General features: G+C 41.3%; 1 protein-coding gene across 1 annotated transcript in view; it reads right to left on the reverse strand.

Annotated features, from left to right (window-relative positions):
* The window catches only part of LOC133595355 (cytospin-A-like), a 68,309-nt gene that overhangs the window by 25,601 nt on the left and 28,871 nt on the right, over positions 1-13,837 (reverse strand). Inside the window, exon 6 of the mRNA XM_072914253.1 lies at positions 5,481-5,554. Within this exon, the coding sequence (XP_072770354.1) occupies positions 5,481-5,554 (74 nt within the window). The remainder of the gene's footprint in view (positions 1-5,480; positions 5,555-13,837) is intronic.

Below are 13,837 nucleotides of genomic sequence, written 5' to 3' on the forward strand. Positions count from 1 at the left end.
AGATCCACTATGGACCGGACTCTCACTATTATGTTAGATCTACTATGGACTGGACTCGCACTATTATGTTAGATCCACTATGGACTGGACTCTCACTATTATGTTAGATCCACTATGGACTGGACTCTCACTATTATGTTAGATCCACTATGGACTGGACTTTCACACTATTATGTTAGATCCACTATGGACTGGACTCTCACTATTATGTTAGATCCACTATGGACTGGACTCTCACTATTATGTTAGATCCACTATGGACTGGACTCTCACACTATTATGTTAGATCCACTATGAACTTGACTCTCACTATTATGTTAGATCCACTATGGACTGGACTCTCACACTATTATGTTAGATCCACTATGGACTTGACTCTCACTCTTATGTTAGATCCACTATGGACTGGACTCTCTCACTATTATGTTAGATCCACTATGGACTTGACTCTCACTATTATGCTACATCCACTATGGACTGGACTCTCACAATATTATGCTAGATCCACTATGGACTGGACTCTCACACTATTATGTTAGATCCACTATGGACTGGACTCTCACAATATTATGCTAGATCCACAATGGACTGGACTCTCACTATTATGTTAGATCCACTATGGACTGGACTCTCACTATTATGTTAGATCCACTATGGACTGGACTCTCACTATTATGTTTGATCCACTATGGACTGGACTCTCACTATTATGTTAGATCCACTATGGACTGGACTCTCACTATTATGTTTGATCCACTATGGACTGGACTCTCACTATTATGTTAGATCCACTATGGACTGGACTCTCACTATTATGTTTGATCCACTATGGACTGGACTCTCACTATTATGTTAGATCCACTATGGACTGGACACTCACTATTATGTTAGATCCACTATGGACTGGACTCTCACTATTATGTTAGATCCACTATGGACTGGACTCTCACTATTATGTTAGATCCACTATGGACTGGACTCTCACTATAATGTTAGATCCACTATGGACTGGACTCTCACTATTATGTTAGATCCACTATGGACTGGACTCTCACTATTATGTTAGATCCACTATGGACTGGACTCTCACTATTATGTTTGATCCACTATGGACTGGACTCTCACTATTATGTTTGATCCACGATGGACTGGACTCTCACTATTATGTTAGATCCACTATGGACTGGACTCTCACTATTATGTTAGATCCACTATGGACTGGACTCTCACTATTATGTTTGATCCACTATGGACTGGACTCTCACTATTATGTTAGATCCACTATGGACTGGACTCTCACACTATTATGTTAGATCCACTATGGACTGGATTCTCACAATATTATGCTAGATCCACAATGGACTGGACTCTCACTATTATGTTGGATCCACTATGGACTGGACTCTCACTATTATGTTAGATCCACTATGGACTGGACTCTCACTATTATGTTTGATCCACTATGGACTGGACTCTCACTATTATGTTAGATCCACTATGGACTGGACTCTCACTATTATGTTAGATCCACTATGGACTGGACTCTCACTATTATGTTTGATCCACTATGGACTGGACTCTCACTATTATGTTAGATCCACTATGGACTGGACTCTCACTATTATGTTAGATCCACTATGGACTGGACTCTCACACTATTATGTTAGATCCACTATGGACTTGACTCTCACTATTATGTTAGATCCACTATGGACTGGACTCTCACACTATTATGTTAGATCCACTATGGACTTGACTCTCACTATTATGTTACATCCACTATGGACTGGACTCTCACAATATTATGCTAGATCCACTATGGACTGGACTCTCACACTATTATGTTAGATCCACTATGGACTGGATTCTCACAATATTATGCTAGATCCACAATGGACTGGACTCTCACTATTATGTTAGATCCACTATGGACTGGACTCTCACTATTATGTTAGATCCACTATGGACTGGACTCTCACTATTATGTTTGATCCACTATGGACTGGACTCTCACTATTATGTTAGATCCACTATGGACTGGACTCTCACTATTATGTTTGATCCACTATGGACTGGACTCTCACTATTATGTTAGATCCACTATGGACTGGACTCTCACTATTATGTTAGATCCACTATGGACTGGACTCTCACTATTATGTTTGATCCACTATGGACTGGACTCTCACTATTATGTTAGATCCACTATGGACTGGACTCTCACTATTATGTTTGATCCACTATGGACTGGACGTTCACAATATTATGCTAGACCCACTCGATGTGGGGGGGGGGGGGGGGGGGGGGCCAAGGTTTCTCATAGTCATTCACATTGACATCCCACTGGGTTGTGAGTTTTTCCTTGCCCTGATGTGGGATCTGAGCCGAGGATGTCGTCGTGGCTTGTGCAGCCCTTTGAGACACTTGTGATTTAGGGCTATATAAATAAACATTGATTGATTGATTGATTGATTGACAGTGAGGATCTAATCAAGATTCAAAATTGGTGTTGTCAAATGAGTCATTCTCCAAATCAGATTAATCACACTTTTGAATTTGGATTAATCCTGATTAATCACAGTAAATTACTTGCTCACATAATTTAAATTTAAACAGACCCCCATATTTTGACACAAATGCAACTTTATTGTCAGAATGTCATCCACAAACATTTTTTACTTGAATGTGCGTCATTTATTTGCTCAAAACCTGGTAAAGCTTTATCTGAACTCCTGTCTGGGTGTATTTTGAAGCGGAATTTGCCAGCGAGCACAACAGTTGAGTCTCCTCATCCCTGACCATATAACAACCTTTCAGGTAACCATTTGCAGTTAAAGGTAAAGGAGCAAATGCGCTCAAAATAAATTGCGTAATTCGTATGCAAATATACATGATTAATGTTTGATTGATTGATTGATTGAAACTTTTATTAGTAGATTACACAGTACATATTCCGTACAATTGACCACTAAATGGTAACACCAGAATAAGTTTTTCAACTTGTTTAAGTCGGGGTCCACGTTAATCAATTCATGGTAATATGGTAATGTGATAAGTTTTGTGATTATTCACGATTTAACTCATTTTTGACGTCCCTATTCATCAGTTTATGCGAAAAGGGACTGCCTTGAAAAAGAGATGCCGCATCTTAAGGGGCTATCCTTAGACTGAAATTTAAACAAACGAGGGACATGTGCCATTTTTGACAGTACGTCCACTGGGACTGGTGCTGAGGCCCAATTTGTTGCCCAAATGGGCAACAAATTATGTTAGTATCTGCTTTTAAATATTTAGGATTTTTAATTGATGACCACTTGAGTTTTAAGGAGCACATTCAGTATGTTGTAAAAAACTGAAACTTTAACTGGGATTTTATTATAGAAACAAGTCTTGCTTTTCTTTTACTCCATCCATCCATCCATCCATCTTCTTCCGCTTATCCGAGGTCGGGTCGCGGGGGCAGCAGCCTAAGCAGGGAAGCCCAGACTTCCCTCTCCCCAGCCACTTCGTCCAGCTCTTCCTGTGGGACCCCGAGGCGTTCCCAGGCCAGCCGGGAGACATAGTCTTCCCAACGTATCCTGGGTCTTCCCCGCGGCCTCCTACCGGTCGGACGTGCCCTAAACACCTCCCTAGGGAGGCGTTCGGGTGGCATCCTGACCAGATGCCCGAACCACCTCATATGGCTCCTCTCGATGTGGAGGAGCAGCGGCTTTACTTTGAGCTCCCCCCGGATGGCAGAGCTTCTCACCCTATGTCTAAGGGAGAGCCCCGCCACTCGGCGGAGGAAACTCATTTCGGCCGCTTGTACCCGTGATCTTGTCCTATCGGTCATAACCCAAAGCTCATGACCATAGGAGAGGATGGGAACGTAGATCGACCGGTAAATTGAGAGCTTTGCCTTCCGGCTCAGCTCCTTCTTCACCACAACGGATCGATACAGCGTCCGCATTACTGAAGACGCCGCACCGATCCGCCTGTCGATCTCACGATCCACTCTTCCCTCACTCGTGAACAAGACTCCGAGGTACTTGAACTCCTCCACTTGGGGCAAGATCTACTCCCCAACCCGGAGATGGTACTCCACCCTTTTCCGGGCAAGAACCATGGACTCGGACTTGGAGGTGCTGATTCTCATCCCAGTCGCTTCACACTCGGCTGCGAACCGATCCAGTGAGAGCTGAAGATCCTGGCCAAATGAAGCCATCAGGACCACATCATCTGCAAAAAGCAGAGACCTAATCCTGCAGCCACCAAACCAGATCCCCTCAACGCCTTGACTGCGCCTAGAAATTCTGTCCATAAAAGTTATGAACAGAATCGGTGACAAAGGGCAGCCTTGGCGGAGTCCAACCCTCACTGGAAACGTGTCCGACTTACTGCCGGCAATGCGGACCAAGCTCTGGCACTGAGCATACAGGGAGCGGACTGCCACAATCAGACAGTCCGTTACCCCATACTCTCTGAGCACTCCCCACAGGACTTCCCGAGGAACACGGTCGAATGCCTTCTCCAAGTCCACAAAACACATGTAGACTGGTTGGGCAAACTCCCATGCACCCTCAAGGACCCTGCCGAGAGTATCTAGCTGGTCCACAGTTCCACGACCAGGACGAAAACCACACTGTTCCTCCTGAATCCGAGGTTCGACTATCCGGCGTAGCCTCCTCTCCAGTACACCTGAATAGACCTTACCGGGAAGGCTGAGGAGTGTGATCCCACGATAGTTAGAACACACCCTCCGGTTCCCCTTCTTAAAGAGAGGAACCACCACCCCGGTCTGCCAATCCAGAGGTACCGCCCCCCCGCTTTTACTGTGAAACACGAATTGGTGGAAACAACCTTTTTACATGTTATTGACTATGGAGATGTGTTGTACATGAATGCTACTGCTGGTTGTCTCCACAAGCTGGATAGTGTGTACCACGGGGCACTGAGATTCATCACCAACTGCGCTCCCCTTACTCACCATTGTGTGTTATACTCAATGGTTAACTGGACATCTTTATGTGCTCGACGCCTCAATCATTGGTATGTTTTCATCTACAAAACCATTCTGGGTATCACTCCATCTTATCTGTCTTGTCTTTTAACAAAGAAACAAGGAAGTCACAATCTTCCTTCAATGAATGTTCTGCAATTTGTCGTCCCCAAAGTAAGAACTGAACTGGGCAAGAAAGCATTTAGGTTTTCAGCACCGAAGGCTTGGAATAACCTACAATCGAATATTAAACTTCAAACCCTAGTTACGTTGAATTAGTTTAAAGCTTCTGTGAAAGGATTACAGTCTACCTTGTCTGTATGCACATGTGTCATGTGAGCACGTTTTAATGTTGTAAATGTGATGTTTTATGTATTTGTTTACTGTTTTTAATGTAACCTTGCTGCTGCCCTCTTGGCCAGGTCTCCCTTGGAAAAGAAGATCTCAATGGGATTTTACCTGGTTAAATAAAGGCTAATAATAATAAATAATAATAATTTACCCTGAGTCTGCGATGAAGGATCTTTATCTCTCGCTCCATATCGTGTTTCTGGTCCTGCAGCTTCTTTACAGAGTCTGAGAAAGAAAGTAGATACATTACATTTCAATGAACTGTTTACAGAGGAGATATACTCGCTAAAATCCTGTTTGCCAGACACTCTGTGTGTTGTCGCTAAAACACATGGGAAACATGTTTCTAATTAAAATGTGTTACCCAAGACAAACAGACTGCGTGGATAGTGTGTGAGTACTGTATATGTAACGCCATAGCTGTAAATGCCACAGTGCAGTGTGTGTATACTTGAAATAGTTGGCAAATAAACTCTAAAAGGCCTGCTCCAGAGTCTTGCTAATTTGCTGTTAGCTGCAGAATTTAGCAACAACTTCAGCCTACACTGCAAAAACTGAAATCTAAGTAAGATTGAATATCTCAAATAAGGGTGATATTTGCTTATTTTCTGTCTGATAAGATAATTCTTCTCACTAAGCAGATTTTATGTTATAGCATTGTGTCAAACTCTGGCCCGCGGGCCAAATGTGGCCCGCCGTGTAATTTCATTTGGCCCTTGAGGCATACTTGCCAACCTTGAGACCTTCGATTTCGGGAGGTGGGTGGTGGGGGGCGTGGTTAAGATGTATATATATATATATATATATAATAAATACTTGACTTTCAGTGAATTCTAGCTATATATATATATATATATATATATATATATATATATATATATATATATATATATATATATATATATATATATATATATATATATAAATAAAATAAATACTTGAATTTCATTGTTCATTTATTTACACACATAACACTCATCTACTCATTGTTGAGTTAAGGGTTGAATTGTCCATCCTTGTTCTATTCTCTGTCACTATTTCAGAACACACACATTATACAAATATACATTATAAAATCAATAAGAAAACGGGAGCTCTAATTTGGGAGTCTGAATTAGGATCAGAAGTTCCTATATAAACATTGCGCACTCACGTCGCCTTTTTGTATTGATTACTGCAGCTGTGCACTGGATTCATTCACAAATACAAACTACAACTCACAAACACTTTAGAGTTAGGCTCCACCATCAGAATGTGTACTTAAACTTATAAAGATCACATGGATATTATTCAGTGAGTTGATTCACCAAAACTAACCTGTTATACCGGAGGAAAAAGCACACAGGACGTTTCAATTGTTCACTGACTGGTCGCTCTCATCAGAATGACAAGACACTTCCGGTCTGCAGGTGATAGCATTCAATTGGGAAGAAACGCCCTACTGCCCCTTACTGACCAATGTGAATACTGATAAATGTGTAATGACAGCTGCAAAAACGAATTCAAACCACAAAATAAAATAAATAAATCAACACAAAAATGTGACACATTATGGGTGGGTCACATATGCATGTACAGTAGATGGCAGTATTGTCCTGTTTAAAAGTGTCACAACATTGCTGTTTACGGCAGACGAACTGCTTTACGGTAGACGAAAACTTGACTGCTGTTGTTGTGTGTTGTTACCGCGCTGGGAGGACGTTAATGAAACTGCCTAACAATAAACCCACATAAGAAACCAAGAACTCGCCCTCGATCATTAGCTGTTTGTATTGTGGGAAGGCGGACGTGTGATCAGGCTGTCAACACGTCACTCAGGTCCGCATGGAGCTGGAGGGGGCGTGGCCTCCAGCTCCGCCTGAATTTCGGGAGATTTTCGGGAGAAAATTTGTCCCGGGAGGTTTTCGGGAGAGGCGCTGAATTTCGGGAGTCTCCCGGAAAATCCGGGAGGGTTGGCAAGTATGCCTCGAGGCAATATCAAATTAACATTAGAGCTGGCCCGCCGGTATTATACAGCTGCGATGCCGCTGTAACACCGCATTCACCGCTAATACTCATACTTGCCAACGCTCCCGATTTTCCCGGGAGGCTCCCGAATTTCAGTGCCTCTCCCGAAATTCTCCCGGGGCAACCATTCTCCCAAATTTCTCCCGATTTCCACCCGGACAACATTATTGGGGGCGTGCCTTAAAGGCACTGCCTTCAACGTCCTCTACAAACTGTCGTCACGTCCGTTTTTCCTCCATACAAACAGCATGTCGGCACAGTCACATATTATATGCGGCTTTTCACACACACAACTTGGTCAACAGCCATACAGGTCACACTGAGGGTGGTCGTATAAACAACTTTAACACTGTTACAAATATGTGCCACACTGTGAACCCACACCAAACAAGAATGACGAACACATTTCGGGAGAACATCCGCACCGTAACACAACATAAACACAACAGAACCCCTTGCAGCACTAACTCTACCGGGACGCTACAATATACACCCCCGCTACCACCAAACCCCGCCCCCTCAACCCCGCCCACCAAGATAATGTTGATATTTACCTCAGAAGGCTGCAAATAGAAAAGAGGCATTCAATTTTTTATTTAAATAATATTTAATATACCATTGATGTTTTTTCGTTTGTTTTATGAAAGTTGAGTTTGCACTATTAAGTTATATAAGCGTTGCTTGTTCCATATTCAGTGTTAAAGCAAATCCGTGTAGCAAACTGAGCAATAGTTAACTTTTTATTCATGCACTTTCTCTTGCTACTTCAAGGCTTGAATGTCTGATTCATTCATTATTGTTATTTTATTTTCAAATTTATTATTAGCCTGTGGAAAAAGTTTGTTTTGATATTTACCGCAGAAGGCTGCAAATAGAAAAGAGGCATTCAATTTGTATTTACATTTTATTTGATATGCCATTGATATTTTTTTATTATTATTATTTAAAACTCGATTTTGCATGTCACTATAAAGTTATATAAGCCTTGCTTGTTCAATATTCAATGCAAAACTTGTTTGGGTCCCTATTAAAAGGTTAATTTGTTCAACTTTGGCCCGCGACTTTGTTCAGTTTTACATTTTGGCCCACTCTGTATTTGAGTTTGACACCCCTGTGTTAGAGTGTTTTACTTGTTTTAAGGGTTTTGGTCCTAAATGATCTCAGTAAGATATTACAGCCTGTTGCTGAGATTTGATGACCTATATTGAGTAAAACATGCTTGAAACTAGAATATCAACTGTTGCAAAGCTGTGCCATCAACACTCACAAGTATAAAACTGTTTTTTTAAAGTAATAATTTCTTATTTCAAGCATGAAAAAAAAAATCATGAGTTAGACACAATTGTGTCTCATAATTAAAACAGATGACAGCCAAATGGACTTTGCTGTTTTATTTTCAATGAAACAATAGAAAATACGTACTCATATAGTAGTACAGTTGTTATTAGTAAGAATATACTTATTTTAAAGTATTTTTGGGTTGATTGAGGTTAGCTAATTTTCAGTGACGTGCGGTCACTGGAGGCAGGTGAGGCGGGGCCTCACCTGCCTCCAGTGACATCATGGAAAGAAAAAAAATGTAAAAAGAAAAAAAATGTATCAAATTGTTATATGTATCCAGTGATTATACTATAAAGTTATTTTCCATTTAACTTCACCAGTTTTTTTTATTCAAAATCGCTGAATTTTCACATTTGCCGTTCAAATACTGAGAAGAGACGGTGCGGTGAACAGCAGCCAGTTGAGGCACGTCACTCAGTTGTGCCTCACCATGGATTGCGGACTCGGCTAACTGCTGGCCTGCTGTGCAGTGAGACCGTATTGCTATATGAATTATATTATACATTTCCATAGTTTAGTTAGCTGAGGTATATAATGTACAGTGTATTTTGTCAACAACTGTATGTGTGTAACGTATTTCTTGTGCTGAGCAATCATAAAACGGCTGCGAAGACGCACTGTGTGAGGCTCGCGTAATCCCGCCTCCTGGTGCCGGTTAATGCACCCCCGCCGCAGAGTGCACCCCCCGACGGGAGCACCACACCAACCAAAGCCCACACCCAAACCCTCCACGTGCAAGACCGAATCCACCCAAAAAAAGTCACTAACAAGAAGCCAAAAAGTGCAAAAACAACAATACTCGCGCCGGAGGAGCCGTAAACGACTGCAGGGACACAACATTAGGTACACCTGCAGACTGCAGCACGGATTTCATATTTCATTCATTCACAACTCCTCCAACACGAACACCACTGTTCCCGCACTTATAAGTCAAGGTAAGACCATAATAACGTTTTTTTTTATTAAATGTGCTTTTTTGTGTGCTACAGTTTGTATGTGTAAAGTTAAAGTTAAGTTAAAGTACCAATGATTGTCACACACACACACACACACTAGGTGTGGTGAAATTTGTCCTCTGCATTTGACCCATCCCTTGATCACCCCCTGGGAGGTGAGGGGAGCAGTGGGCAGCAGCGGCGCCGCGCCCGGGAATAATTTTTGGTGATTTAACCCCCAATTCCAACCCTTGATGCTGAGTGCCAAGCAGGGAAAAATGCTGGTATGAGCTTTTAAACATAACCCGTTAACTGCTGCCAATCAAATGGTGAATAAGATACTCTTTAGGGTTCATATGTTTGTAAATCTGACTGTGATGAAGTCAGTGCCTCACCAGCCATCAACCTCACCGCACGTCACTGCTAATTTTACTTGTTTTGGAAAGTCTTGACAAACCAAATTTTCTTGTTTATTGGCAGATAATTTTGCTTAGTTCAAATAAAATACCCCTCATTTTTGTTTTGTTTTTGAACACTGACTTTTTGCAGTGTATGGTATATAAACGGCCTACCCTTATCTTTACACTGACTCTGTCCGGAACCTTTCCCTACATACTTGGCCCTGACACATGCAATAAATCTTCTTCACAGAAAGTTAGTCAATTACTTCCAGATTTCCGTTTTTATTCTTGCTGACTGAAACAGCGCAGCTAATCCACACATGATTTTATCGTAAAATGGCCTCTTGAGTCACAGCAACAATATGACGAACTGAGAATCAACTTTGTTGAATCTAAAAGAAGCAAAGAATGGCATGTGTTGTTGAGTCACAGACAAAAGACAAGGATCGTGTTCCTGCCAACAGCCAGGTAACTCATAGGGGTATGAGAGCTGGACTATTATAGAAGGCAATGTTGGTACAGCGCTTTACATCAAACACTTATTTTTGCAATATAGTGTTTCACCTGCCAGGGTTATTGCAGCCTCAGAAGCGTGTAAGAGCAAAAGTATTTAAATGCGCAAGGCCAGATTGGACAGGGAACGCCCACATTGCTACACCCAGGGTGTGTATCTAAGATAAACGCGCACAGCTACAAGCCTACGTCAAAGGCCATTTCTGTTTCTATGCCAAGATAATGTTAGCAGAAAAAATCATTGACTTTCTACAACCTCTGCAATGTTTTTCATGCAAGTGTGACATTATTATCTCTAATTGCACGATCAAGTACAGAGAAATGTCACATGGCAGGCGTGCAGTACTCTGCACTGCAAAAACTGAACTCTAAGTAAGATGACATATCTCAAAAAAGGGTGATATTTGCTTATTTTCTGTCTGATAAGATAATTCTTCTCACTAAGCAGATTTTATGTTAGAGTGTTTTACTTGTTTTAAGGGTTTTGGTCCTAAATTGTCTCAGTAAAATATTACAGCTTGTTGCTGAGATTTGATGACCTATATTGAGTAAAACATGCTTGAAACTAGAATATCAACTGATGCAAAGCTGTGTCATTAACACTCACAAGTATAAAACTACTTTTTTAAAGTAATCATTTCTTATTTCAAGCATGAACATTTTTTTTTTTAACATTTCAAACTATTTTGAACAGAAATAGTTCATGCACATTCAGATGAATTCTTCAAAATTACAATTAAAAAAAATTTGGCCGGGGGCTGGGCTGTATATATGCGCACTAATTGACTGAAAGAGCACGCACTTGGCGCGATGATGTCATGTTATCGATGGAAAAATGCATTTTTAGACCATATGATTTGCCTGAGCGGCTAGGAGATCCCGAGAGTAACAAGTGGTTGCCTTGTTGCCTTTCCATTAAGAACAATAAATTAGTTTTTAGTATAAGTTTGCTGGTTTCAAGAAATGTAATGCCGAGCGCATATCATTATGCCAAGATAATGGCACCAGCATTTACTTCATTTAAGAATATTTTTCAACATATTGAGCAAAAAGGTCTCTTTTTTTTCTACCAAGAAAAGTGCACTTGTTATTAGTGAGAATATACTTATTTTAAGTTATTTTTGGGTTCATTGAGGTTAGCTAATTTTACTTGTTTTGGAAAGTCTTGACAAGCCGAATTTTCTTGTTCTATTGGCAGATAATTTTGCTTAGTTCAAATAAAATACCCCTCATTTTTATATATTTTTTTCTTGTTTTTGAACACTTTTTGCAGTGTGGCTCACCGCGAAGGTCTACAGAAAATTGCAGCGCCACCGTTTTTTTATTATTTATTTTATTGAAATACACAAACAGCCGCACCAACGTCAATTGTATCAGCAACAAGTGAAGTGAAATACAGTGGTGCCTTCATTTTTATACTCTGAATGAATTTGACTGCCAAGATGAAGGATTATTTATCCAACTTCTAAAACTTCTCCAAACTGGACTTTCAGACAAAAGAGAATGTGATCATACATGTACAACAACTCACCGTTTTCCTGTAGAGTGATAGGCACATACAAATAAAAACCATGGATGGTTTTCAGTTTTATTAAAAAACGAAATATGGCATTAAGAATTATTTGTAGAGATGTCCGATAATATCGGACTGCCGATATTATCGGCCGATAAATGCTTTAAAATGTAATATCGGAAATTATCGGTATCGGTTTCAAAAAGTAAAATGTATGACTTTTTAAAACGCCGCTGTACGGAGTGGTACACGGACGTAGGGAGAAGTACGGAGCAGTTGCGTCTCCCAGTCATACTTGCCAACCCTCACGATTTTCCCGGGGGACTCCCGAATTTCAGTGCCCCTGCCGAAAATCTCCCGGGGCAACCATTCTCCCGAATTTCTCCCGATTTCCACCCAGACAACAATATTGGGGGCGTGCCTTTAAGGCACTGCCCCCAATACTAATGCACTAATATCTACGGCTTTTCACACACACAAGTGAATGCAAATCATACTTGGTCAACAGCCATACAGGTCACACTGAGGGTGGCCGTATAAACAACTTTAACACTGTTACAAATACGCGCCACACTGTGAACCCACACCAAACAAGAATGACAAACACATTTCGGGAGAACATCCGCACCGTAACACAACATAAACACAACAGAACAAATACCCAGAATCCCTTGCAGCACTAACTCTTCCAGGACGCTACAATATACAATTCAACTCTAAGCTGAAATGATTGGAAACTCAAGACGGCCATGACATTATGTTCTTTACAAGTGTATGTAAACTTTTGATCGCGACTGTATATAAGGCGCATCAGGTTATTAGGCGCACGGTCCATTTTTGAGAAATGAAAGAATTTCAAGTGCGCCTTATAGTCCTAAAAATATTAGAGATGTCCGATAATATCGGACTACAGGTATTATCGGCCGATAAATGCTTTAAAATGTAATATCGGAAATTATCGGTATCGGTTTCAAAAAGTAAAATTTATGACTTTTTAAAACCCCGCTGTGTACACGGACGTAGGGAGAAGTACAGAGCGCCAATAAATAATAATAATAATAATAATAATAATAATACCTGGGATTTATATAGCGCTTTTCTAAGTACCCAAAGTCGCTTTACATGTAGAACCCATCATTCATTCACACCTGGTGGTGGTAAGCTACTTTCATAGCCACAGCTGCCCTGGGGTAGACTGACGGAAGCGTGGCTGCAATTTTGCGCCAACGGCCCCTCCGACCACCACCTATCATTCATCATTCAATTCACCGGTGTGAGTGGCACCGGGGGCAAAGGGTGAAGTGTCCCGCCCAAGGACACAACGGCAGCGATTTTTGGATGGTAAGAGGCGGGGAGCGAACCTGCAACCCTCAGGTTTCTGGCACGGTTGCTCTACCCAGACTACGCCATGCCGCCCCATAAACCTTAAAGGCACTGCCTTTGCGTGCCGGCCCAATCACATTATATCTACGGCTTTTCACACACACACAAGTGAATGCAAGTCATACTTGATCAACAGACATACAGGTCACACTGAGGGTGGCGGTATAAACAACTTTAACACTGTTACAAATATGTGCCACACTGTGAACCCACACCAAACAAGAATGACAAACACATTTCGGGAGAACATCCGCACCGTAACACAACATAAACACAACAGAACAAATACCCAGAATCCCTTGCAGCACTAACTCTTCCAGGACGCTACAATATACAATTCAACCCTAAGCTGAAATGATTGGAAACTCAAGACGGCCATGACATTATGTTCTTTACAAGTGTATGTAAACTTTTG

This window comes from Nerophis lumbriciformis, linkage group LG12 (assembly GCF_033978685.3).
Source record: "Nerophis lumbriciformis linkage group LG12, RoL_Nlum_v2.1, whole genome shotgun sequence".
Lineage (NCBI taxonomy): Eukaryota > Metazoa > Chordata > Actinopteri > Syngnathiformes > Syngnathidae > Nerophis > Nerophis lumbriciformis.